Below are 24,899 nucleotides of genomic sequence, written 5' to 3'. Positions count from 1 at the left end.
TCTATGAAGCCAACATTACCTTGATTCCCAAACCAGACAAAAATCCCAGTAAAAAGGAGAATTACAGGCCAATATCCCTGATGAACATGGATGCAAAAATTCTCAATAAGATACTAGTAAATCAAATTCAACAGTATATTAAAAGAATTATTCACCATGATCAAGTGGGGTTCATTCTTGATCTGCAGGGCCGACTTAATATTCACAAATCAATGTGATACATCCCATTAATAGAAGGATAAGAATCATATGATCCTGTCAATAGATGCAGAAAAAGCATTTGACCAAATACAGCATCCTGTCTTAATAAAAACCCTCAAGAAAGTTGAGACAGAAGGAACATACCTTAACATCATAAAAGACATATACGAAAGGCCCACAGCTAATATCATCCTCAATGGGGAAAAACTGAGAGCTTTCCCCCTGAGATCAGGAACACGACACGGATTTCCACTCTCACCACAGTGTTGAAGTCCTAGCCTCAGCAATCAGATAACAAAATGAAATAAAGGCATCGAAATTGGCAAAGAAGAAGTCAAACTTTCACTTTTCACAGACAACATGATACTCTACATGGAAAACCCAAAACTCCACCAAAAATCTGCTAGAACTGATACATGAATTCAGCAAAGTTGCAGGATATTAAGTCAATGTATAGAAATCAGCTGCATTTCTATACACAATAAAGCAACAGAAAGAGGTATCAAGGAATCAATCCCACTTACAATTGTACCAAGAACCATAAAATACCTAAGAATAAACCTAACCAAAGAGGTAAAAGATCTGTATGCTGAAAACAATAGAAAGCTTATGAAAGAAACTGAAGAAGACAAAGGAAATGGAAAAACATTCCATGCTCAGGGATTGGAAGAATAAATATTGTAAAAATGTCAATACTACCCAAAGCAATCTACACATTCAGTGCCATCCCTATCAAAATAACACCAGAATTCTTCACAGAGCTAGAACAAACAGTCCTAAAATTTGCATGGAACCAGAAAAGATCCCGAATAGCCCAAGTAATATTGAAAAAGAAAACCAAAGCTGGAGGCATCACAATCCCGGACGTTAGCCTCTACTACAAGGCTGTAATCATCAAGACAGTATGGTATTGGCACAAATACCATACACCATAGACCCATGGTAGACCCATAAATCAGTGGAACAGAGAACCCAGAAATGGACCCACACATGTATGGCCAACTAACCTTCGACAAAGCAGGAAACAGTATCCAATGGAATAAAGACGGTCTCTTTAGCAAATGGTGCTGGGAGAACTGGACAGCAACATGCAGAAGAATGAATCTGGACCACTTTCTTACACCATACACAAAAATAAACTCAAAATGTATAAAAGACCTAAATGTAAGACAGGAAACCATCAAAACCCTAGAGGAGAAAACAAGCAACAACCTCTTTAACCTCAGCCACAGCAACTTCTTACTTGACACATCTCTGAAGGCAAGAGAAATAAAAGCAAAAATGAACTATTGGGACCTGATCAAGATAAAAATCTTCTGCACAGCAAAGGAAACAATCAACAAAACTAAAAGGCAACTGACAGAATGGGAGAAGATATTCACAAATGACATATCAAAAATCTATAAAGAACTTACCAAACTCAACACCCGAAAAACAATCCAGTGAAGAAATGGACAGAAGACATAAATAATCACTTTTCCAAGGAACACATCCACATGGCCAACAGACACATGAAAAGAGGCTCAACATCACTTATCATCAGGAAAATACAAATCAAAACCACACTGAGATACTACCTCACACCGGTCAGAGTGGCTAAAATTAACAACTCAGGAAACAACAGATGCTGGCAAGGATGTGGAGAAAGGGGAATCCTTGTGCACTGTTACTGGAAAACAGTATGGAGGTTTCTCAAAAAGTTAAACATAGAACTATCCTACAACCCAGCAATTGCACTAGTAGGTATTCATCCAAAAGATACAAAAATGCTGATTTGTAGGAGCACATGTACCCCAACGTTTATAGCAGCACTATCAACAACAGCCAAATTATGGAAAGAGCTCAAATGTCCATCAACTGATGAATGGATAAAGAAGATGTGATACACACACACACACACACACACACACACACACACACATACAGGAATACTACTCAGCAATGAGAAAGAATGAAATCTTGCCATTTTCAACAATATGGATGGAAATGGAGGGTATTATGCTAGTGAAATAAGTCAGAAAAAGACAGCATGTTTTCACTCATATGTGAAAATTGAGAAACTTAACAGAAGACTATGGGGAAAGGGAAGGAAAAATAAGTTATAAACAGAGAGGGAGGCAAACGATAAGAGGCTCTTAAATGCAGAGAACAAACTGAGGGTTGGTGGGGGGGAGACTGTGGGGGGCAAGGAAAATAGGAGATGGGCACTGAGGAGGACACCTGTTGGGATGAGCACTGGATGTTCTATGTAAGTGATGATTCACAGGAATCTACTCCTGAAGCCAAAACTACACTGTATGTTAGCTAACTTGACAATAAATTATTAAAAAAAAAAAACAAAAAACAAAAACAAAAAACCTGAGACAAGGAAAAAAAAAAAGAAATAATAAAATGAAATGAAATACTTCAGCAAAGGACAAAAATAGATGAATCTGTGGCAAGATACGATTATTGTTGAACTTAAGTTATGAGTACATGGAGGTTCACTTCACTATTATGTGTGTGTGTACATTTTCATAATCATAAAAAAGTTACATGCAGATTACCTAGTAACATTAAATATAAGTAGCAATAAAAATAAATAAAAGAAAAAAGAAAAGGAGTCATGTGCTCTTATAACTGAGCCCACCAGGTGCCCCTACAACTGGGCTTTTAAACAAAAGCTTTATTAGTTTAATAAGTCCATTCCTCCCTTGAGTTTTAGCATTTGCATGGCCTTTTTATAAAGAAATCCACATTCGGATTCATGACATAAAACAGAAGCAAATCCCATTCAAGGAACAATCACTGAGGACTTAGCCCCACACTAAGTACCAGGATGAAACGAGGCCCGAGCCCCCCCTTAAAGGAACTCCTGTTTAGTAAGAGGAGACAAACATGGGGAACAAAGTGCACCGAGGCGCACGCCGACACCAGGGTGCAGGCAGCTTGCCAAGAGGGTGTGATCAGCCCTGGCCGGGCAGGTATCGTGAAAAGGCATCTGCCAGAAAGATGGCTGAAGGCTGTTCTGGGTGTGGGTGTGGAAGGGCCGTACCTATGGAACAGCAGGCTTCATCCAGGGATTATGGTCTGGTAGAGCTGCGATGTTTGGGGAAAACCACCGGGGGAGGAAAGACTTGGCAACAAAACTGAACGGTCCCAGGGAAGGACTCAGAGTGCGTGCCGGAGAGCTCAGACTTCGTCCGCTGGGCCCCGGGAAGGCACGGTGGGATACGAAGCTCAAAGACAAGCTCATGTTCATCTTTTACTAAGCTCACAGTGGCAAGAGTAAGAAGGATGAACTCAAAGAGTGCGAGACCAGAGCCGCAGGGAACTCAGAAGTGTGACAATCGTGCATGTGAACAGAACAGCCTGGGCTGGGAGTATGAAGAGACACAGGAACGCACTGAACCGTGTTAAGCAATTACAATGGCCAAGTGCCCTTGACGCACAAAGTTGAGGTGAAACCTGGACGGGGATAGAAGAAGGGGAAAGGACAAGTTTCTGGTCCAGGCAAGTTGAGTCGAAATGAAGAAAATCTGGTGAAGAACCAGCGAATCATCCTGTTTTTATATAAAATATTTTCTTTAAAGAAGGACTCTAGCCAGGAATTAGGAAGAACTGAAAACAAGGACTTCGAGAACACCCTGTTGTTACTTAGGGAGGCTCAGGTTTGGGGGCTGTTTTAAGGGAAAATTGTCCGCGATGACTAAAACACCTTCAGTGCACAGCACAGGGATGGATTATATGACCTGTTCCCTCCAAAGTCAACCCTAAAGTAATTAAAAAATACACTATTAAACCTACTTCATCTTGACACCATTCCTGGAGGAGGACACGAAATACAGGGTTCGCCAAGCAACTGCATTTAATTTTGTGCATGCGGCGAGCACACAGAACAGCGGGGCGGGGACTGTCACTTGTTGAAACACTGATGCAGTGTTTACTTTCAACCATGTTTGTTTATTCCAGGACAACAGGCACAAGACAGCTATTCACCCAAAAAGTTATTCATCTTTCCTTTTTTTAAAGACAAAGTGTATTCAAATATCTCTTCTGTCTTCCAAGCTGCTAATCTGAACCTTCCAGAGGCTGACGACTACTCTGGATTAGGATACATGCCGCCTGTGACCCCCAGCTCTCCTCACTTACTTCAGAATTCCAATCTTCAGCTGTAGCCCGTGCAGGACTTCCGTGACTCCATAGACATCAGCAAGCAGGTGGTGTGTGGAAACTATCTTTTTGGCATTGAGGTGAGAATAATTTTCCTTCAAAAACGATAACCCGCACATTCTCCCGTTATCCAACCAATCCTTATCATAGCGGTATTTTGCGCTCCACCTCTGACCTGCAGATGAAGGGGACATTCAAATGACAAAGGATCCCACTTCCTCAGATTCCCCTTCCGCTGTCACCCCACTGACATCATTCGGAAAGCAAGGTGAGCTCTAGTACTAAGAGCAAATTCGAAAGAGCAAGACAGCGTTCTGAGGAGCTGGCGCTGTGATGCTCCTCCGCACTTTCAGATTTTCCGCCCGCTAAGAACACGGTCCGTTAGGGATGTGGTCAGGGGCTGAGGACACCTGCAAAGAACCCTGAGTGTACTGCTTTCCATTTTTGCATATCTGTCATCTGTCTTCTAGGAAGGTCGAGAGGGCTGGAGAGAAACTAGACGGGGTGCCTGTTTCTCACACTCACATTTGTTTTGAACTGGATGAAATACAGAGACTTGCTTAAGTGGATGTTCGAACCCCTTTCCAAGATCTCACAGGGCCCTGTAGAATCTTGTATTTTCACCAATGCTAACTATATCCTATTAAGCTAGTTGCTTATGTGTCTGTGACCCCTACTATACTATGAGACAGTGGAAGGCTTGCTTAGAATCAATCCTCTTACCTCTTACCAGCATTTGGCAAAGAGAAGGCATCCAATAAATGCTGCTGAATGAGTAAACTGATGTCTACATTCATATAGCTCTGAATCATTCTCCAGCTTCTTAATGTTACTTTTTTTTTGTTTTTGTTTTAAAGATAGACAAGAGAACAATTCGGTAGGCTTTTATTTGAGAATACCTAGTTATTTTCTGCCCGGGCAGCTGAACGTGTACAGAATATGCAAAACCTTGCTACTCAAAGAGCCTCTAGATGGAAGAAGGTGCTGGAGAGGGAGGCGAAGGGCACCGGTTTCCATCTCAGGTCTGTGCACACGGCACGCAGCCAACCCTCTGAGCCCCGGCTGCCTCCTCGGCAAGATAAAGGGACCCAACGGGAGAGCCTGAGATCCCATCTACCCAAAATTAGTTGGATACGCAGCATGTTCAGGAACTTTCTTCAAGCCACGTCGTGAGGAGTGCACACTCGAATACAGTTCCACTCAAACAGTCACACAGGAACCTATCTAGAAATCAATACACAGGGACACATGAAGGGGTGAATTCTTCTCCCGGAGAAAGTCCTAACGCTGCCCCGAAAGGCGGTGGGAAATGAGGCGAATGTTTTGGCCTAGGTCATTAACATGGAAAATAAAACTGCGACAGACAGCGAAAAATATTCAAAGACGCCGACGCGGAAGCAGAATGCAACCGGCCCGGCCAAGTAGCGGTGTCTCCTGCGGCCGGCACACCACGGGCTGGGACCCAGATCTTCGGGCGTCCAGCCCCCGACACGGGGCTCGGGCTTACCGGGAGGGTCCCTGCAGATGTAGCAGACGTACTGCTCGGGGATGCTCTCCTCCAGGAGCCCCATGCACACGCTGTGCTGCCAGCACAGACACTCTTCGCACTGCGAGAAAACACAGGGGCGCCTGCGGTCACTGGGCTGCTCCCCAGCGAGGAAGCCACGCCCCCTCCCCCCCCCCTCCCCCGCGAGGCTCTTGCCGCCCCCGCACTGCGAGGCTCGTCCACGCGACCAGGCGGACGCGGATTCAGGATGCAATTTAGTTCTGAAACACTCAAATGCTTCACGAACTTCCCCCCGCCACAGCTATTAGAACGAACCTTGACATATTACTTAAACCACACACACACACAAATCATAAAACTAGTTCCTTCATTTGTTTCCCACTAATTTTTAGGCAATTACATCCTTAAAACTCTTAAAAATAGCCTATTAGAGTGCACTTTTTTTAAAAGGCAAGTTCGTAGGAGTGCCTGTAGCAGTGACTTCAAGTATTATCGGTGTGGTGATGCTATACATTTGTAGTTCCCTCATTTGAGAAAACCTTTGAAAAGGGGGAGAAAAAAGATTACTCTTTCTTCATTCCTATGACCATCATTTCCAAATCTTCTAAATGTCATCACAGAACATGGGGTTGGTTATGCTTCTCCCTGTTCCTAGAAAGATACCCTTTCTCCAGGGAGACACCGGTGGTTGGTAACGCTTCATGCTCGCAACAAACTTTGAGAAGAGTGGACTCGTTTACTTCCAGATCTGCAGGTTGAGGGGCCGGGAAGGTGCCGACACAATGTTATTAAACAGGGACCCAGGCCAGGAAGAGAAGGGCTGCTCCGCTCTACCCTTCAACGCGGATGCTCGCCATCTTAATGGCTTCAAAGACTGGCTTCCAGAATTTCAGCCTGAAGACCTCAAACTCAACACTAGCTCTCTCAGGTGAGACAGCCGTCTACTCCTTTGACGAAGAGATTTCCCCACCATTGCTACTGGGACTTGAAGCGCTGTGATAAGTTGAAAACCTCTGTCTTCAACAGGACAGTTAGTGACAAACACGGAAGCCCTGCTTGTACTTGCTGAGCACCTGAAGTTAGTGGCTCCGGAGGGCAGGGAAGACGGGTTACCTGGATCATGAAGCCGTTCTCCTCATCCATTTCACAAATACATCGCACGATCTCATTAAGAGCATCATCTTCATCCTGAGATTCCTCAAAATTGGTGGAATCGAAGTCCTGATTGTACTCATCCCCACTTAGAAGTAAACTCTCTGTTGAAGAATCATCGAGGAATTCCACATCCGATAAGTCTAGAACATACACAGAAGTATACTCAGCAAGTATTTTTCCACGTTTGTGTCACTTTTCCAGATAGAAAGGAGCTAAAGGAAGTGACTGTAAGCTATTAAATATTTAGAAGGGAAGGGCAGACAAATGAGAATAGAGCACTTGTCCCGAAACAAAGAAACAAAGGATTTTTGAGGCCAAGGTAATTATGACTGACTTTGCGTCTTCTCATATACACTATTACAAGTAACTTGCAGAGGATCCCCTAGCCTTGGTGCTTATGGAGTTTATGGCCAAGGATGATATTGATAACTTAAATACGCAGAGCTCTCAAACGCTCTCACAAACGTTAGTCCTTTTGATCCTCCCAAGAACCACGGGTTATAAAGAGAACAGGTTTCCTCATCTGCACCACAGACATGGGCATTTCAGTGAAGGGAAGGAGACTGCCTGGAGTCCAATATCAGTGCTACTGTTCTTAACAATATCAGGATCATCAACCACCACTGCACTTAATGTGCACCAGATACTCTACCAAACACTCCAAACACAAGATCTGTTACTTGCTCGGGGAGTGCAGCCAGCTAATGGTGAAGCCGACTGCATACCAGGACTACCTGACTCCAAAGCCTGCGTTCTTAACGACTTCACCAGTATTTCTTAAGCTGGGATCTTGAGTTCCCTAAGGAATTGGCAAAGTTTTAAAATTTCACTTTGATATAAATCTTTTAAAGTAAGTATATTCTAGAAACTAGATTATATAGAGGACCACTACATAGAATTTGACTCAAACGCCCGGTTTTAGGTTTGTATTTGTGCCAGCATTGATGTCAAAGACCACAATTTTGCTCAGGCTATTGAGAAAAAACAAAAACAACTGAGGCACACACAAGGAAATATTTATAACCAAGGGGAAAAAATGATGACGGACACTAGAGATCTTGCAGGAGTGTGGATGGAGATATGAGGGAGCTGAGTCATCGCGAGTTGTGCAGTGGAACACCTGACCGCTGCTGTGGGGCACCTGGGGGCTAATCAGCTGAGCACCGCAGCGAAAAGTGGTTCCTTGTGCCCCAGTGTCCCAGCCTCTGGTCTCGGTCTGCCCGCTGCTTCCCCTGCCCACTGCTCACCTCCTTCTGGGCGGCATCAACAGGCTGGGAGAGCCAGGGCTTTGCACTGCTGAGTGCTCCACATCTAGTTCTTACAGTGGAGCCTGGTCTATACTGGTAAAGCCACTCCAGCTTCTGGAGGAGCGGGGGGGGGGGGGGGGGGGGGGTCTATATAAAGAGAAAATTCTCTTTAATCAGACCAGAAAGAAGTTGGCCAAATTTGAACTTAAAAAAAAAAAATCATGTTTATAACTTAAATATTTCATGACTTAGTGTTTCTCTTATCAGCTTCTAATCTTATTTTTTCCCTGACTCTGTTTTTGAAGGTTTTGTTTTTGATTTACAAAAAGTTAATGTTCTATAGAAAAATGTCTTTTTTAGGGTCCTAGGACATCTCAGAGAAGTCAGTAGAAATAATGGTCGAGAAATATAGGAAAATTTTCAAGAAGGAGTAAGTCAATCATGCATTATAAAATCCTAATAATAATGAGTAGTTTTGAGAACCTAAAGAGGAGATTTCATTCATTCATAATCTTGCTAGCATAAACCCCAAATCAGTATTTTCTCTCAGGCCTTCCTGAATGCAAGTTCATGTTTCAAAATGGCAGACTGGGACATGAATAAACAAACACTGTTGCAGCATGTGGGTGGCATGATATGGAGGGCAATCGTAGCAGAATAAATAAATTTAAAACTATTATCACTGAAAGGAATTAGTGTGTAGCTCACACATGCTTTCATGGCCAAAATCACTGGTTTTATGATGTTCGAATGTAAACTGAACATAATGGCCAGAAAACCTAGTTTGAATAATTCCCAAGCATCAAACGTACGTTTGGCTGAATTCTAAGGGCAGAGTAAATGGGTCCTAGGGTTCAAAGTTACAAAAGCAAAGTTCCCTCTCACACTAAAATAGCATCTGGACAACAGCTCCAACTGAGTGGCCACAGAACACCATTCTCTTCCAACTGCTACCCCTTGATCTATCGCTATCTTCCCAGACATATTCTCCGAGTGTGGATTCCAGATCAGCATCACCCGAGAACTCACCTGACATCAGGAATTCTGAGGGTGAGGCCCAGAAAAGTGTTTTTCACAAGCTCTCCAGGTGGTTCTGATGCACGCTAGCGTTTGAGAACCCCTGGCCGAAGACCTACACCCCGCAACGTCCGTTCTTTCTCACAGGTCAGTGCCCAGTCACACAGGGGGCAGAAGACACAGCAGAACCGACAGCACACGCCCACGACACCCTTTCCCTCCCCTCTCGAGCATCTAGTTCTGGCAACACAGCCTGCCCGGACATAATCTCCATTCTCCAGCGCTCTGTGTATAATGAGGACACTCAGGCCCTCACGGCTCAAACTGGGGTGCTCTTAGGTGATTTTCAACCCCCGCCACCCTGCCCCAAAGAATCACTCAGAAACCGTATCTTGCCAAAAACCGCATCTGCCCTTCCAGAAATCTCCCTCATGCTCCGCAACAGGTCTCTGTATTGGGATTCGGAAGGCATCACAGCAACAATGATCACGTACACCTGGGTTTAAGAGCCACTGGCCCAAAAAGGGACAGGGGACTGGTGTGTGTTAGAAACAGAGGGAGGCCTTTTTCCTAATCCTCTGTCCCCCCAACCCCCGCCCATATTTTAAGACTATACATCTCTAAAGTGCTGGGCGCCTATTTTAGGAGAAAAGGGAGAAGATGCTACTCTCCGTAGTGGGCTCGACAGCAGTCAGGCCTGGAAGTTAAGCAGGAGGCAGCAGTGCAAAAGGAAGCACGGCACCAACCACGCTGGGCCCTCAGCAGAAAGGAAAAGACGGGAAGTGAGCTCAGCCATAACCATCCCAAGACGAAGACCCTGTCCCTTATCCTTCGTTCCCTGACTGTCGTCCTCAAGCCACTGCCGTCAGGGTCTCCAGCGGGAGAGGCTCCCCTTGGACTGCTGAGAGCACTGGAAGGTAAGGTAACAACCCCGCGGTCAGGACCGGGCTTTCGGGGAAACCCGGCGGATTCCCAGTATGTATGTGCAAATACCTATGACCAGCACACGGTGCACACTAAGAGTTTCTTTACCATCTGCCCTTCAACTAATTACAGAAGCCAATTTTACTTTACAGGAGTTTAAAAAGTAGCTCAAATTTCTAATGCTGAGATTTTCTTATTAGTTTATGGAAGAACTTTTGAAACGGCGTGCCCTGCTCACGTAAGCCCTTAATAAAGCATGTTGTTATCTCAGTTCCACATTTAAGGATCTTAAGACTTGTTTTAAGCATTACATAGTTACACATACTTTCACCACTAAGATCAACTGACAAAATTGCCCTTGGGTACTGATATGTTGTATTTTTCTCCGTAAACATGCTTCGCAGAGCCAGAGAACTCCCAGAAGATCGAGTTAGTGGAGAAGAGCACCTTTCCAGAAATTCTAGAGAACTGTCTTCATAGTCTGAATAGTCTGCAACATAAGATACATAAAGAAATATTAATAAAGTGTCAGGTAATCAAGAAGAATCACTATAAAAATAACGAGAGAGCCATGTTTTACAAGACACAAGATAACCATGTCACCTCTTTCTCTCCTTACCCAGGAACAGCTAGATCACTGTGTATCTGATAAACCAGGTTTGGCAAGAACACCTGGGAAACACACCCCGGGCAGTATTTGCATACCAGGGAGCACCAGGGTTCTAGCTGGTACCAATAAAGTCTTGTTAACCGGTCCAGAGGTGAAAAAGGATTATCTCTACAGTTTCTCTCCATTATAATCAAGGCTATGTCTGTAGTAAGAGGTGCAAGATGGAAAATCGACCTTTTTTTTTTTTTTTTTTTGCAATTTGTAAAGAGGTGCTTCTAGTAGGTAGCATGTCAATTATTACACTGACAATTCAATCCATTGATAAATTTTTCAGCAGAAAACCTCTGAATGAAATTAATGCCAGTCCTGTCTTCCTCAACTTAGCGTGAGTCCTGCAGACAAGGAGGTTCTGAGGCAGACGACCACCTGGCACGTCTGACAAGTGACAACCTGTGAGACTGGCTGCCTCGCAGTGAAGGGGGGAGGGAGAAACGAGGCTAGAGTGGCGGGAGCAGGTCAGGTTAAACATGTTTTTCATTTTGCGTTCTGCTCGAAATGCAGCAAAAAGGGCGTGACGCAAGTCCGGTTCTGGCTCTGAAATCCCACTGGAGCTGTGCAGTGAGAGACGGCGCAGGGAGGCACGGGCGGAGGCACCAGGGCCCGGCAGGGGAGGAAGGAGGAGGGCGTGGAGTCGGACAGGCAGATGCTGGGATCCGGGGACTGCAGGGGAGGGGCTGACACAGGGTCAGAGGGTGATCTCCAGGCTTCTGCTTGAACTGCCAAGTGTGAAAGCAGGGTTCGGAGATGGGGCTGACGAGTAAGAGAGAGGTGGAGGAACCAGAGAAGGAATGTGGGTTCCGAGGAGGGCTTTTTAAAGATGGGAGACCCTATACATTGTCTCCAAAATCTAAAAATGAGGAGAGGCAGGGTGACAAGTGCCAGGATTTTAAGAACTGAAGACAGACACTGCCTCCCTTTTAGTAGAGGCAAAGGAGGAGAAAATGGATACAAGCAGCTAAGTGCACAGTTGTGGGTCAGATGAGCAAGTTCTCATCTGGTGGCTGCTATTTCCACAACGGAGTATGAGTGAGGCACAGGTCACCGGAGGCAGGTTAGGGACTAAAAAGAGGGAGAACAGAGCGGAAGAGGTGGAGGAAAGGTCGAGGGTAGGAAAGCAAGCTCCAGGAGAAGGGCAGCACCAATGCTGGTGTGCACTGTGTGCATCCAAGTGACGTTGGTGGTTGTGGTCAGCAAAATAATTGTCCCCCAAGACGTCCACGTCCTAATCCCCACAACCTGTGAGTGTGCGGGGCTCTGGAGCAAAGGGGAATTGAGGCTGCTTATCAGACCTCAAATAGGGAGATTACCCCGGGTCATCGGAGTGGGCCTGATGCAGCCAGAAGAGTCCCTAAGGTGCAAGAGAAAGGCAGGAGAGTCAGTGTCGCAGCGACGTGAAGTGAGAACGACCTGAGTGGCCCGTTGCTGGCTTTGAAGATGGAGGTGGGGGCATGAGCCAACACATGCAGCAGCCCCCGGGAATCTGGGAAGGGCAAGTAAATGGCTTCTCCCCGAGAGCCTCCCGAAAGGACTGTAGTTCCCCCGAGGCCCATTATGGACTTCTGACCTTCAGAGAACTTTAATAAATTCGTGTTGTTTTATGTCACCGATACACAGACTTCCGTGACAGCAGCAGTCGGACAGTAATAGAGCGGTCGCCATAAATACTACAGCACGGCCGCATTCTTTGGGCAGCCTGGTGTGCCAAGCATGATTCCAAGTGCTTCGGGTATATTAAATGTCTCAGTCCTCACTCACAGCCATCCGACAAGGGAGCTAAGCAGGCTTGGTGCCATTTTACAAGCGGAAGAGCAGAGGCAGAAAAGGTTACGTAAATTAAACTGCCGAACAGTACATCTCTCTCCGCGGCAAAGCCAGCCTTCGAACCTGAGTCTGACTACCGAGCCTTACGCTCAACCAGAAAGTGTTACCAGGGGACTTCGACATTTACCGTCTACACAAACTAGAAAGCTTGTTAAAGCTGACGCCTGGGCCTCACCCCCAGCAGGTCAGGAGTGGGGACACTCCCGGATACCGCTGTCAGACTGCAAAGCGGTCTCGGAGTGGCGCGGTGTTCCTGTACCTCTCTCACGGCCTCCCGGTGACTCTACACGGCTTACCCAATGCCATGACTCAGACACAGGCGCGAAAAGGCCGTCTGCTGAATGCCAGCTGGCACTGTGTTAAGTACTTTACAACGATTACCTTACTGAATCCCAAAAATGAAACCACACAGTAGGCACTGTTATTACCATTTCCGAAGCGAGGAAACGGACGTTTATAGCATTAACCTAACTCGCCAAAGGTCACGTGAGCTATCGACGTCACGGCGAGGAACTGAACCCAATGCTCACCTTTGAAAGCTGCCCTTTTACCGACCCTAGTGCCCTCTCAGCCAAGTAAAAGTAGAAGCGGAGTCTATTTTCTACAGCGGAGTGTAAAAACAACGGGAGAAATCTCAGTTTGGTGTTAAAAAGAAGGCACGCTGACATACCGTCCCTCCGCGTGGGATTAGCAGCCAAACACAACTCGGCAGTCTACACCACACCTGCACCTTGCATTCTAGTCCCCACTGGCTACCGTGACTAAAGGCCACCGCTGGCTTCAAGGTCAGATCAGCTGTAGTCCTCCACATAAAGCCCCTTCCTCGACCACCGGGGCTTCTCTACACTATACACAGAACTTACTTTGTGTCACTGCTACCTTCCCAGTAGAGAGCCGCACATGCTTCTTATCCCTCTTCGTCTACACTGACAGGCTTGCTTATAAGCTCCTGGGAGGGAGTCTTTGCTTTCTCTACGTAGTGTTCTGGACTCTCCTGGCATTTCTCACTCTCGTTCTTTTCCCTCTCTGTGTGCCTTCGGTTCTCTCATACTTACAGATATATGACAAAGAGATGAAGCAACTGTGGCTCAAAGTGACAAAGGTAAAAACTGGCAAAGACGTCACTCTTAAATCCCAACACGGTGGCTGCTCATACGGACAACCACGAGAACTTACTACGCCAGCGAAGACCAGCCAACGCTTGCTAGAGGGAAGGCCGCGCCACCTGCCAAACACTCTCGAAGGCACAGGAAGTAGCGTAACAACAGAGCATGATGGTTAAAGTCCAACTTGAGAACGAAGCCACACGGCCTGGGTTTGAATCTGCCTTTCACCGCTTACTAGCCACGTGGGCTTGGACGACGCTCTGTCTCAGCTCACGGTTTACAAGATGGGGAGAAGAGGCCCCACTAAATTTAGAGTTAGTCGATGTGAAGAGGAAACAAAGCACCGAATGTGAACTGCTTATATCATCTACATAATAAGCACCGGCAGGATATGCAAAATAACACTCAGTGTTAAGGATGAATTTTCAAAACTCCCTGGTGGTAGTAACTGTAGATTAAAATACATATCGTATTAGGAACCTCAAGTAGGAATAATGTTTCTGTTTTTGAAGTTGGCTCCATGCCCAAAGTGGGGCTTGAACTCCCCCCGTGACCCTGAGATCAAGAGTCGCATGCTCTACTGACTGGGCCATCCAGGTGCCCCGGAAAAATAATGTGAATGTTTTAAAATTAAGATGTCTTTAAAATTATTTAAAACCCCCCATTTCCAGCTTAAAGACTACCCTCCTAATTTGATCTGGAGAGGAGTGTCACATCCAAGATGAATATAAATAGCCCAGAATAAACTGTCAAAGTGATCATCAATTGCAAGGATGCCGGTGATTATCCAGCACTGCACCTGCTGAGTATAAAGTGCATAAAGAGCAAAGCTTCTGTGCATCTTTAAGTATTTGCCAGGATTCTATCTACAAAGTTAAGATTTTCATTTATAGGTCTGATTTTACTTATTAAAAAAATTTTCTTATACACAGAGAGAGACATAGCACAAGTGGGGGAGGGGCAGAGAGAGAGGGAGACACGGAATCCGAAGCAGGCTCCGAGCTGTCAGCACAGAGCCCGACACGGGGCTCGACGTGGGGCTCGACCTCACAGACCACGAGATCATGACCTGAGCCGAAGTCGGACGCTTAACCAACTGAGCCACCCAGGCGCCCCTATCGGTCCGATTTTAATATGTAAAAAAAAAATAAAGTTCTTTTCTTTTTAATTAAAAAATAAAAATATATTAACGTGTTTTCCAAGATTACTTTTTAATGGCTCTTTAAAACTAGGGTTAGCGGAACACGACTCAGTGGTGCAAATGTCCAATTCTTTCTCCAAGTCTTACTAATCCTGATCAGCCTCCTTTCCTCCAGACCACCACTCCCTGCATCCTCATAAATGCTCTCTCACTGCATAGCCAAGGAAGGCCCACTCCTCACTTGTTCCCTGCCAGCCCCTCCCTGTTATCTTTCCCCCACTTTCTCGGGAGGCTAGCATATTAAGATTGTGTGTCTGCCAGCGAGTCCTGGAACAGACCTGTTGCTGACATGGCACACGGGGGCTTGAACAGCCGGCCCTTCCGGCCCTGGGCACTTCCTGTCCCCACGGCAGTACCTAAGGCCACCCAATCCCCATAGCCTCTGGCCACTTGGGAGTTCCTCTGGCCATTTTACCTGCAGTCTGAAGTTTCTCTGACGCCTACATTAGGATTCATCCTCCCCGGAGGGAAATCCTGAATCAAATGGGTTTGTGCTTACTGGTTTTTGTTTCTGAAGTGCCAGAATTTCCTGACTTTAAGGTTCTCTGGAGTCTAGGCCCCACAGAGCTCTACATGAAGGGGTGGGCAATGTAGGCACAGGAAGGCCCGGACATGTTCGAGACACTCTCTGGAAAGTGGTTTCAAAAAGCTTTTCAATTCTGTTTGATCCTATGTCTTTGTATTTACTCTGGCAGCTTTAGAGATAGAGAATGCAGAAACTTCACAGAGTTAAAAGTCTGAAGAATTTACCATCAATGGGTCACTCTGAAATTTCCCAGTTGGCTTTACAGTTTTTAAAACTGGTTTTTAAAAGTGTTTCATAGGGGCGCCTGGGTGGCTCAGTCAGTTAAATGTCCGACTTCCTTCGGCTCAGGTCATGATCTCACGGTTTGTGAGTTCGAGCCCCGCCCCTCGTCAGGCTCTGTGCTTACAGCTCGGAGCCTGGAGCCTGCTTTGGATTCTGTCTCCTTCTCTCTCTGGCCCTCCCCACTTGTGCTCTGTCTCTCAAAAATAAATAAAAATGAAAAAAAAAAAAAAAGTGTTTCATAAATATGAAAAAAACCCAGGTAGGACATAAAGCATATCAATAACACAAAATACTTGGGTGCCCATCATGCAGTTTCAGAGAATATTATCATCACTTCTGAAGTTCCCGTCGGTACCATTTTCCGATTTGAACTGATGAATTCCCTTCCCCACCCCAGAGGTTACCAAGGTCCTGAATGTCTGCTCACCATTCTCTTGCTTTTCTTTTCTTTTTTTTTTTTAAATATGAAATTTATCGTCAAATTGGTTTCTACACACCACCACTGGAAAGTTTCCCATGCTCTTGCTTTTCTTTACGCTTCTGCTACTTTTTGCTACCATATGCTCTTACTATTTTGCATCTCTATCACAGTTTCATGTTACAACTTTTTGATCTTTCCGTAAATAAAATATCACACGTCTTCTTCTTCAATGACTTGATTTTTAGCTCATCATTTTGTTCCTGGGATTCCTGTGGGTATAATTGATTTACTTACAAGGTGATATGGGTTCCAAGGAGTGGACGTGTGACTTCTGATGGACACCTGGGCCGGTGCCAGTGCACAGACGGACATTCTTGTAAACGCCTCCTGCTGGGTCCCGTGAGCTTAGTGAGGCGCTGTAGGGACGTGGCAGGCACAACCTGCCGATGGCCGACCGTTTTCCACAGGGTCGGACAGTGGTCTCCACTGCTTCAGCGACATCTGACGCGCCCACCTTGTAATTTTCGCCTCTCTAGCAGCTGGGAAAGAGAGTCCACTGGGTTCTCAAAATTACACGAACCCAGCTTCTCATAAGATTGGGCGTCATGTTACATATTCATGTTATCATTTTAAGATTTTCAATTCTGTGAAGTACCTACTAACACCTTTGCCCATATTCACACTGGATATTTTTCTATTTTTCACTTGTAAGTTTGAAGTAGATTCGAATCCTGTGTCAGGTATATAGGTGTTGCAGTATTTTCTCATGGCTTGTGTTGTCTTTTCACTCTATTTAAGGTTTTCCTTTTGTTCTCTGTAAGGGAATTTCTTTTAATTTTTTTTCCCTTTATCTTTTGATATCCCCATTTCCCCATCCCCGTCCCCTGCTTTTGACAACCAATAATCTGTTCTCCATATCTATACGCTGTTCCTTTCTGGTTTTTTTGTTTTTTAAGATTCCACATACAAATGAGAGGATGTGGTATTTGTCTTTCTCTGACTTACTTCATGTAACATGAGCCCTCAACGTCCATCACGTTCTTACAAAAGGCAAGATTTCCTTCTTTTCCTAAGGACTGACTTGTGTGTGTGTGTATACACCACAATTTCTTTAACCATTCATCCATCAGTGGACACTTAGGTTGTTTCCATATCTTCGCTATTGTGAATAATGCTACAATGAATACGGGGGTGCAAATATCTCTCCAAGTTAGTGTTTTTGTTTTCTTTGGACAAAGAGCCCATGGTAGAATTGCTAGACACGGTAATTCTATTTTTCACATTTTGATGAACCTCCATACTGTTTTCCACAGTGGCTGCACCAATTTACATTCCCACCAATAGTACACAAGAGTTCCCTTCTCTCCACATTCAAACTAACACTTGTTTTTTTTTGTTTGCTTGTTTTTTTGTCTTTTGACAACAGCCGTTCTAACAGGTGTGAGGCGATATCTCATTGTGGTTTTGATTTGCATCTTTGTACGATTAACGATGTTGAGCATCTTTTCCTGCACCTTTTTTGGCCATCTATCTATCTGTATGTCTTTGCAAAAATGTCTGTTTAGATCTACTGCCCATTTTTTTTTTTTAATTGAATTGTATTTCTGCTATTGAGTTGTACGAGTTTTCTATATATTGTGGATATGAGCCCCTTAATAGACGTATATTTACAAATATTTTCTCCTATTCAGTAGGCTGCCTTTTCATTTTGTTGACGGTTTCCTTTGCAGTAAAGAAGCTTTTTAGCAGGATGTTATTTTTGCTCAGTTACGTTTGCTTTTGTTGCTTTTGCTTTTGGTAGCAGATTTAAGAACTCATCACCAAGACCTATGGCAAGGAGATTACCACCTATGTTTTCTTCTAGGAGTTTTATGGTCTCAAGGCTTACATTCACGTCTTTAATCCACCTTCAGTTAATTTTTGTGTTTGGTATAAGATAGTGGTCAAGTTTCATTTTCATGCATGTAGCTGTCCGGTATTCCCAGTGCTACTTATTGAAGACACTGCCCTTTTCCTATTGTATATTCTTGACTCCACGGTCATAAGTTGACCATATATGTGAGATTTTACCTCTGGGTTATATATCTTCCATTAATTTAGGTGTATGTTTTTATGCTACATGCTGTTTTATTTACTGTAGCTTTGTAGTACAGTTTGAAGTCAGAGTGCAATGCCCCCAGCTTTGTTCTTTCTCAAGGTTGCTTTGGCTGTTTGGCTTTTTTTGTGGTTCCACACAAACGTTAGGATTATTTATTCCACTTCTCTGAAAAATGCCCTTGGAATGTTGATGGGGATTGTAATGAATCTGTAGATTGTTTGGGGTAGTATGGGTATTTTAACAATACTGATTCTTCTAGGTCACAAGCACAGAATATCTTTCCATTTACTTGCATCTTCTTCAATTTCTTTCATTAACATCTCATAGTTTTGTTGTGGTTGTTTTTTTTAAATACACAGGTCTTTCACTTCCTTGGTTAAGTTTATTTCTAAGTATTTTATTCTTTTTGATACAGTTGTAAATAGGATTGTTTTCTTCATTTCTCTTTCAGGTGGTTTGTTGTTATCGTACAGAAATGCAAGATTTTTGTATATTGATTTGTATCCTGCAAATCTGCTAAATTTGCTTATTAGTTCTAATAGTTTTTTGATGGAGTCTTTAGAGTTTTCTATACTGCTTTGTTGGGCGTTTTTATCATAAATACTGAATATTGTCAAATGCTTTTTCCTCATCTATTGAGATGATATGATTTTTATCCTTTATTTGGTAAATGTAGCATATCACACTGACTTATTTGCAGATGTTGAACCATTTTTGTATCCTTAGAATAAATTCCACTTGATCATGGTGTCTGATCCACTTAGTAGATTACCGAGTTTGGTTTGGTAACATTTTGTTGATGATTTCTGCATTAGTGTTCCTCAGGGATACTGGCCTGTAATTTTCTTAAAGTGTCCTTATCTGCTTTTGGTACCACCAGGGTAATGCTGGCCTCACAAAACAAGTCTGAAAGAGTTTCCTCCTCTTCTGTGTTTTGGAAGAGTTTGGAAGACTTTGAGAGAAGAGTCTCGTGTTAATTCTTCTTTTAATACCTGGTAGAATTCCCCAGTGAGGCCTGGACTTCTCTCTGTTGGGAGGTTTTTGATTATGATTCAATCTCCTTACTAGTAACCAGTCGATTGAGATTTTCTATTTCATTTTATTTAGTGCTGGTAGTTAGTATGATTCTAGGAATTTATCCATTTCTTCTAGGTGGTCCAATGTGTTGGCATATAATTGCTCACAATAGTGCCTGACAAATCTTTAAATACATGACATCAGTTGTAACATCTCCTGTTCCATTCTATTTATTTGATTCTGCTCTTTTCCTGGTAAATCTAGTTAAAGGCTTATCAATTTTGTTCGCTTTTTCAAAGTACCAGTATCTTAGTTTTGCTGATTTTGTCTACTGTCTTTTGGGTCTCTATTTCATTGATTTCTGCTCTAATCTTTATTATTTCCTTCCTTCTACTACATTTGGGCTTTGTTTCTTCTGCTATTTCTATTTCCTTGAGATGAATAGTTAGGTTGAGACTTTTCTTGTTTCTTGAAGTAAGCATTTATCCCTAGGAACTCCTGTCTTACAACTGATTTTGTGGGGTGCCTGGGTGGCTCAGTCGGCTAAGCGTCAGACTTCAGCTCAGGTCATGATCTCACAGTTCATGAGTTCAAGCCCCGCATCGGGCTCCATGCTGACAGCTTGGAGCCTGCCTCAGATTCTGTGTCTCCCTCTCTCTCTGCCCCTCCCCTGCTCATGCTCTCTCTCTCAAAAATAAAAAAACATTAAAAAAAATTTTTTTTAATTGTTTTTGCTATAGCTCACAAATTTTGGCGTATTTTCATTTTCGTTTGTCTTGAGGCATTTTATTTCTCCTTTGATTTCTTCTTTGACTCCCTGATTGTTCAGGAGTATGTAGTTTAATCTCCACGTATTTGTGAAGTTCCCAGTTTTCTCCATTTAATTCATTTCTAGTTTCATACTATTTATTGTGATCAGAAAAGATGCTTGATAGGATTTAAATCCCCTTAAATTTATTAAGATTTCTTTTGTGGCCTAACATCTGATCTAACCTGGAAAATGTTCCACGTTCACTTGAGAAGAATTTGTTATCTGCTCCTTTGGGACAGAATGTTCTAATATATCTGTTAAGTCCATCTGATCTAACATGTCATTTAAGGTGGTTTCCTTGTTGATTTTCAGTCTGGATGGTCTATCCATTGATAGAAGTGGAATGTTAAAAATACCCTACTATTATCGTATTGCTGTGTACTTCTCCCTTTAGATCTGGCAATAGTTGCCTTCTGTATTTAGGTGCTCCTATGTAGGATGCATAAGTATGTATGAATTTCGTACCCTTTTGTTGGACTGACCCCTTTATCACTATGTGGCACCTATCTTTGCCTCTTATTACTGCCTGTTTTCAAGTCTATTTTGTCTGATAGGAATATAGCTACTCCAGCTTTCTTCTGATTTCCATTTGCATGAATTATCTTTTCACCTTCTGGGACCCCCATAAGGTAGTTAGTCCATGTGATGTTGTCCCAGAGCCCCTTAATCTATTGTAACTTGTTTTCATTTTTTCTTTTGGCTGCTCTGACTGGATGAGTTCTGCTGCTCTGCCTTTGAGTTCATGGATCCTTTCTTCTGCTTTATCTAGTTGTCGCTGGACCCCTCTCAAGTGTAACCCGCCAATCTCAGTCTAGTCAAATTTTCAACCCCTTTCTTTAAGATTAGCACTTTTTGTTTAGAAATCCTTCCCTACTCAAAGATCATAAAGATGCTTTCCTATACTGCCTTTCAAAGTTTTACAGTTTTGTCTTCCACACATTTCATCGTTAATCATCCTGGAACGGATTTCTGGGTATGGTGTTAGGTAGCAGTCCAATTTCATTTTTATGGAATAAAACTGTTCTCATACCAATTACTGAAAAGCTCACCCTCTATCTAATCTAAGAATGCCAGCTCTGTACAAACCAAGGTTTTATATCTGTATATGTTTTGCATGAGCCTGTCCTCAATCAATACATCTATTCTTTCCCAATGCCTCACTGCCTTAAACTATTGTGAAATGGTAATTCTTCTCTTCGTTCTTCTTCAAGATTGGCTATTTTATTTTAGGCTCTTTACCACTGTTAAGTTTTAAGATCAGCACTGAACCTGTAAATTTATTTAGCATGAAGTGACATCTTCTCAATATTGAATCTACTAACCAATGAACGTGAATTATCTCCCATGTATTTAGTCCTTCTTTAATGTTTCTAAATAAAGTTTTATAACCAGCTAGTCGTAACTTTTTTTGCTAAGTGTAAGGACACATGGATGTATCAAATGGTTTTTCTACATATAGAAAGACAGTAATGTTTGTTGCCCTTCAACTGTTACTGTGGTGAATTTCACCAATGGATTTTCTAATGTCAAACCAACTGTGCATTCCAACCCTATGTGGTCATAGGTTTTAATACATTGCTGGACTTAATTCCATAACATTTGCTTGTGAGTTCTGTATCTGTGTCCACAAATGAGAAATGCCTAGAACTGAGCTTTCCCATACTGTTCTCTTCTGATTTTGAGCCAAGTTATTTAAATAATCTAAAATGAATTCGGAGTTGTATTAGTTTCCTAGGGCTGCTCCGACAAACTATCACAAACTTGGTGGATCAGAACAACAGAAGTTTATTCTGCCATAGTTCTGAAGGCCAGAAGTCAAAAACTCGGTGTCAACAGGGCCCTCTCCCTCACAAGTATCTAGGGGCAAATCCTTCCTTGCCTCTTGCGGTGTCTGGTGGCTCCAGTGCCCTGGCTTGGGATGGCATCACTCCGATCGCTGCCTGTGTCCTCACACGGCCTTCTCCCCTGTGGGTTCCAAATCTCCCCCTCCTTTTCATTGGCTCTAGTATCCACTCAAATCCCAGATGATCTCATTCTTTTATTTTTTTTTAATTTTTTTTTAACATTTATTTATTTTCAAGAGACAGAGAGAGACAGAGTGTGAGTGGGGGAGGGGCAGAGAGAGAGGGAGACACCGAATCCGAAGCAGGTTTCAGGCTCTGAGCTGTCAGCGCAGAGCCCAACGGGGGGCTCGAACCCACCGACTGTGAGATCATGACCTGAGCTGAAGTCGGACGCCTAAATGACTGAGCCACCCAGGCGCCCCCCAGACTATCTCATTCTTTTTTTTTTTTTAATGTTTATTTATTTTTGAGACAGAGAGAGACACAGCATGAATGGGGGAGGGCCAGAGAGAGAGGGAGACACAGAATCTGAAGCAGGCTCCAGGCTCTGAGCTGCCAGCACAGAGCCTGACGCGGGGCTCGAACTCACGGACCGTGAGATCATGACCTGAGCCGAAGTTGGTCGCTTAACCGACTGAGCCACCCAGGCGCCCCCAGACTATCTCATTCTTAATCACATCGGCAGAGATCTTACTTCTAAATACAGGCACATTCACAGGTACAAGGACCGAGAGTCAGACGTAGATTTTCGAGGGACACTATTCTCCCTACTAAAGGAATGTTCTCTTTTTTTAAATTCTGAAATAATTTATGTAAGTTTGGAATAATCTATTCCTTTAACAGTTGGTAAAAACTGGCAACAAAACTTTTTGGGTCGGGGCTTTTTCTTTGTGGCAAGATTTTAAAATACTAATTAAATTTCTTTTCAGGTTTGAGGACTATTCAGGTTGATACCTCTCAAGTTCACTGCATAAAGTTGTTTATATTTTCTTCGTTTTAGGTCTGGAACATCTGTAGTTCTATTCCCTTTGGTTTCTAATCTCACTTATTTGTGCATTTTGTCTTTCTTCCTTAACCAGTGTTCCCAGTGGTTTGCTCATTCTGTTAGTTTTTAATCAATTAATTTTGGCATTTTTTATTTGTTTCTAGAATTTTATTTGTAGTTCACTAATTTCTACTCGAATGTTTATTTACTAGTACTTTTTTTGAACCTGCTCATGTCAAACTTCTTAAGCTAAAGGCTTAGTTGACTTTCAGCCTTCTTTTCTAACAAAAATATCTATGACAATACATATTCTTCTGGAAGTGCCATCTTAACCACATTCTCAAGTTTCGATATGTAATTTCATCATCTCGTAAGTTCTTGACATCTCACCTTCCTTCTGACACCATTCTCTGATCCACGAATTATTTAAAAATGTGTGGCATGATTTCTAAACATACGAGGTTTTTCTAGTTATCTTTTTAACACTGACTTAACTCTACCGCAGTCAGCAACCATAGTCTGCGTCACCCCATCTCTAGAGAGTGCTGACATCTGCTCAGGGCTGTCGCCAGTCATCTTTAATACCTGCTGGCGACTGAGAAAACCCTTCGGCTCTGCAGCTGCTGAGTTCAGCGTCCCTGACAGGAGCTGTGAGGTCACCTGTGCTGCCACCACCTTTCTTTTCCTTACAGAATACTTTTGAGTTTTGTTCATTAATTACTACGAAAGATATGATGAATTTATTCAGTAATAAAATGTGGAAATTTTACATCTAGAAAGATATAAAGTGAACTGAACATTTCCCATTACATAGTCGCCTATCTCTAGAAATGATTTTTCCTTTAATGACTATTTTCTTTGACATGAATGTATCTACTCCAACTTTCCTCTGGGTTTGTATTTGCTCACATTTTTTCCCATGCTTTCCCCCCACCCCCAACATTGCTGTCCTCTCTATTCCTATATTTAGATTGGTCTGTTAAAAATAACCTTTAACTGGATTTTTTAAATCAATTATGATCATCTCTCTCACTATAATTATGGATATATTTGGATTTATGTCTACTATTCTATTTTGTAATTTGTATTTTTCTTCTTTGATGTTTTTCTTTCTGTATCACCTTCCTTTGGATGGGTTTTTCATTACATTTTCTTACTGTTACTCTGGAAATTATACCCCATGTTTCCATCCTTTTAGTATTCATGTTAGCAATTCTACACTGCAGATTTAACCTGTAGGAGTCTTCAAGCAATACATTTCTTTCTTTTCCTCTTCCAAAACAAGACCTTTAAAACACTGAAATACACATATGCCCTTCTCAATTTAAAAGCTGTTATTATTGGTACACATTTCTGTTCTCTAACATTTTGTTGTTTCTGCCCACAACTCAGAATGATTTATATAATCAATGTTCAGATTTATTCACGTATTTACATTTTCTTTGCTTATCATTTCTTCTGACATCTCAAACACTCCTTTGTCATCATTTTCCTTCAGCCTTCAAGTACAGGATTAAGAAGATATCCTTTAGACAGGCTATTGATAATAAAAATCAGTTTTTCAACTGTTTCTACAAATGGCTTTATTTAATCCTCACTTTCGAAAGCTAATTCTAGGGATTGTAATTCTCAACTGAAAATAATTCCTTCAGTATACTGAAGCATACTTGACAAGGGTATCTAGTCCACCATAATGCCGGAAATGAAAATCTCTAATCGGCTGTGATGACTGGTGTACAGATGGATTAATTCACAGACTACAGTGAACACTGTTACAGATTTTCAAAACTGGCAAAAGCCAAAGACAATCTACAGGGACTTCCCAGGTCCTCAACAACATGAGGATCTTGTCCTATCTCCATTTTGGTGGAAGAACACAGAAAAAGCGACAGAATCTGAGAATTTTAAGAAACA

General features: G+C 42.9%; 1 protein-coding gene across 9 annotated transcripts in view; it reads right to left on the bottom strand.

Moving 5' to 3' along the window:
- Positions 1 to 24,899, bottom strand: part of PHF20L1 (PHD finger protein 20 like 1) — an 86,204-nt gene that overhangs the window by 11,408 nt on the left and 49,897 nt on the right. For 8 of the 9 annotated variants that reach the window (XM_053896512.1, XM_019459812.2, XM_053896511.1 and 5 more), the window contains 4 exons: positions 10,529 to 10,693; positions 6,974 to 7,155; positions 5,861 to 5,960; positions 4,333 to 4,528 (listed from right to left, as the gene is read on the bottom strand). In XM_053896512.1, coding sequence (XP_053752487.1) covers positions 4,333 to 4,528; positions 5,861 to 5,960; positions 6,974 to 7,155; positions 10,529 to 10,693 — 643 coding nt within the window. The remainder of the gene's footprint in view (positions 1 to 4,332; positions 4,529 to 5,860; positions 5,961 to 6,973; positions 7,156 to 10,528; positions 10,694 to 24,899) is intronic. The other variant, XM_053896516.1, reaches the window with a different exon arrangement.

This window comes from Panthera pardus, unplaced genomic scaffold (assembly GCF_024362965.1).
Source record: "Panthera pardus isolate Hobbes unplaced genomic scaffold, ASM2436296v1 HiC_scaffold_7, whole genome shotgun sequence".
Taxonomy (NCBI): Eukaryota; Metazoa; Chordata; class Mammalia; order Carnivora; family Felidae; genus Panthera; species Panthera pardus.
The sequence above is the reverse complement of the archived record's forward strand: the minus strand, read 5'-3'. Positions and strand labels throughout refer to the sequence as shown.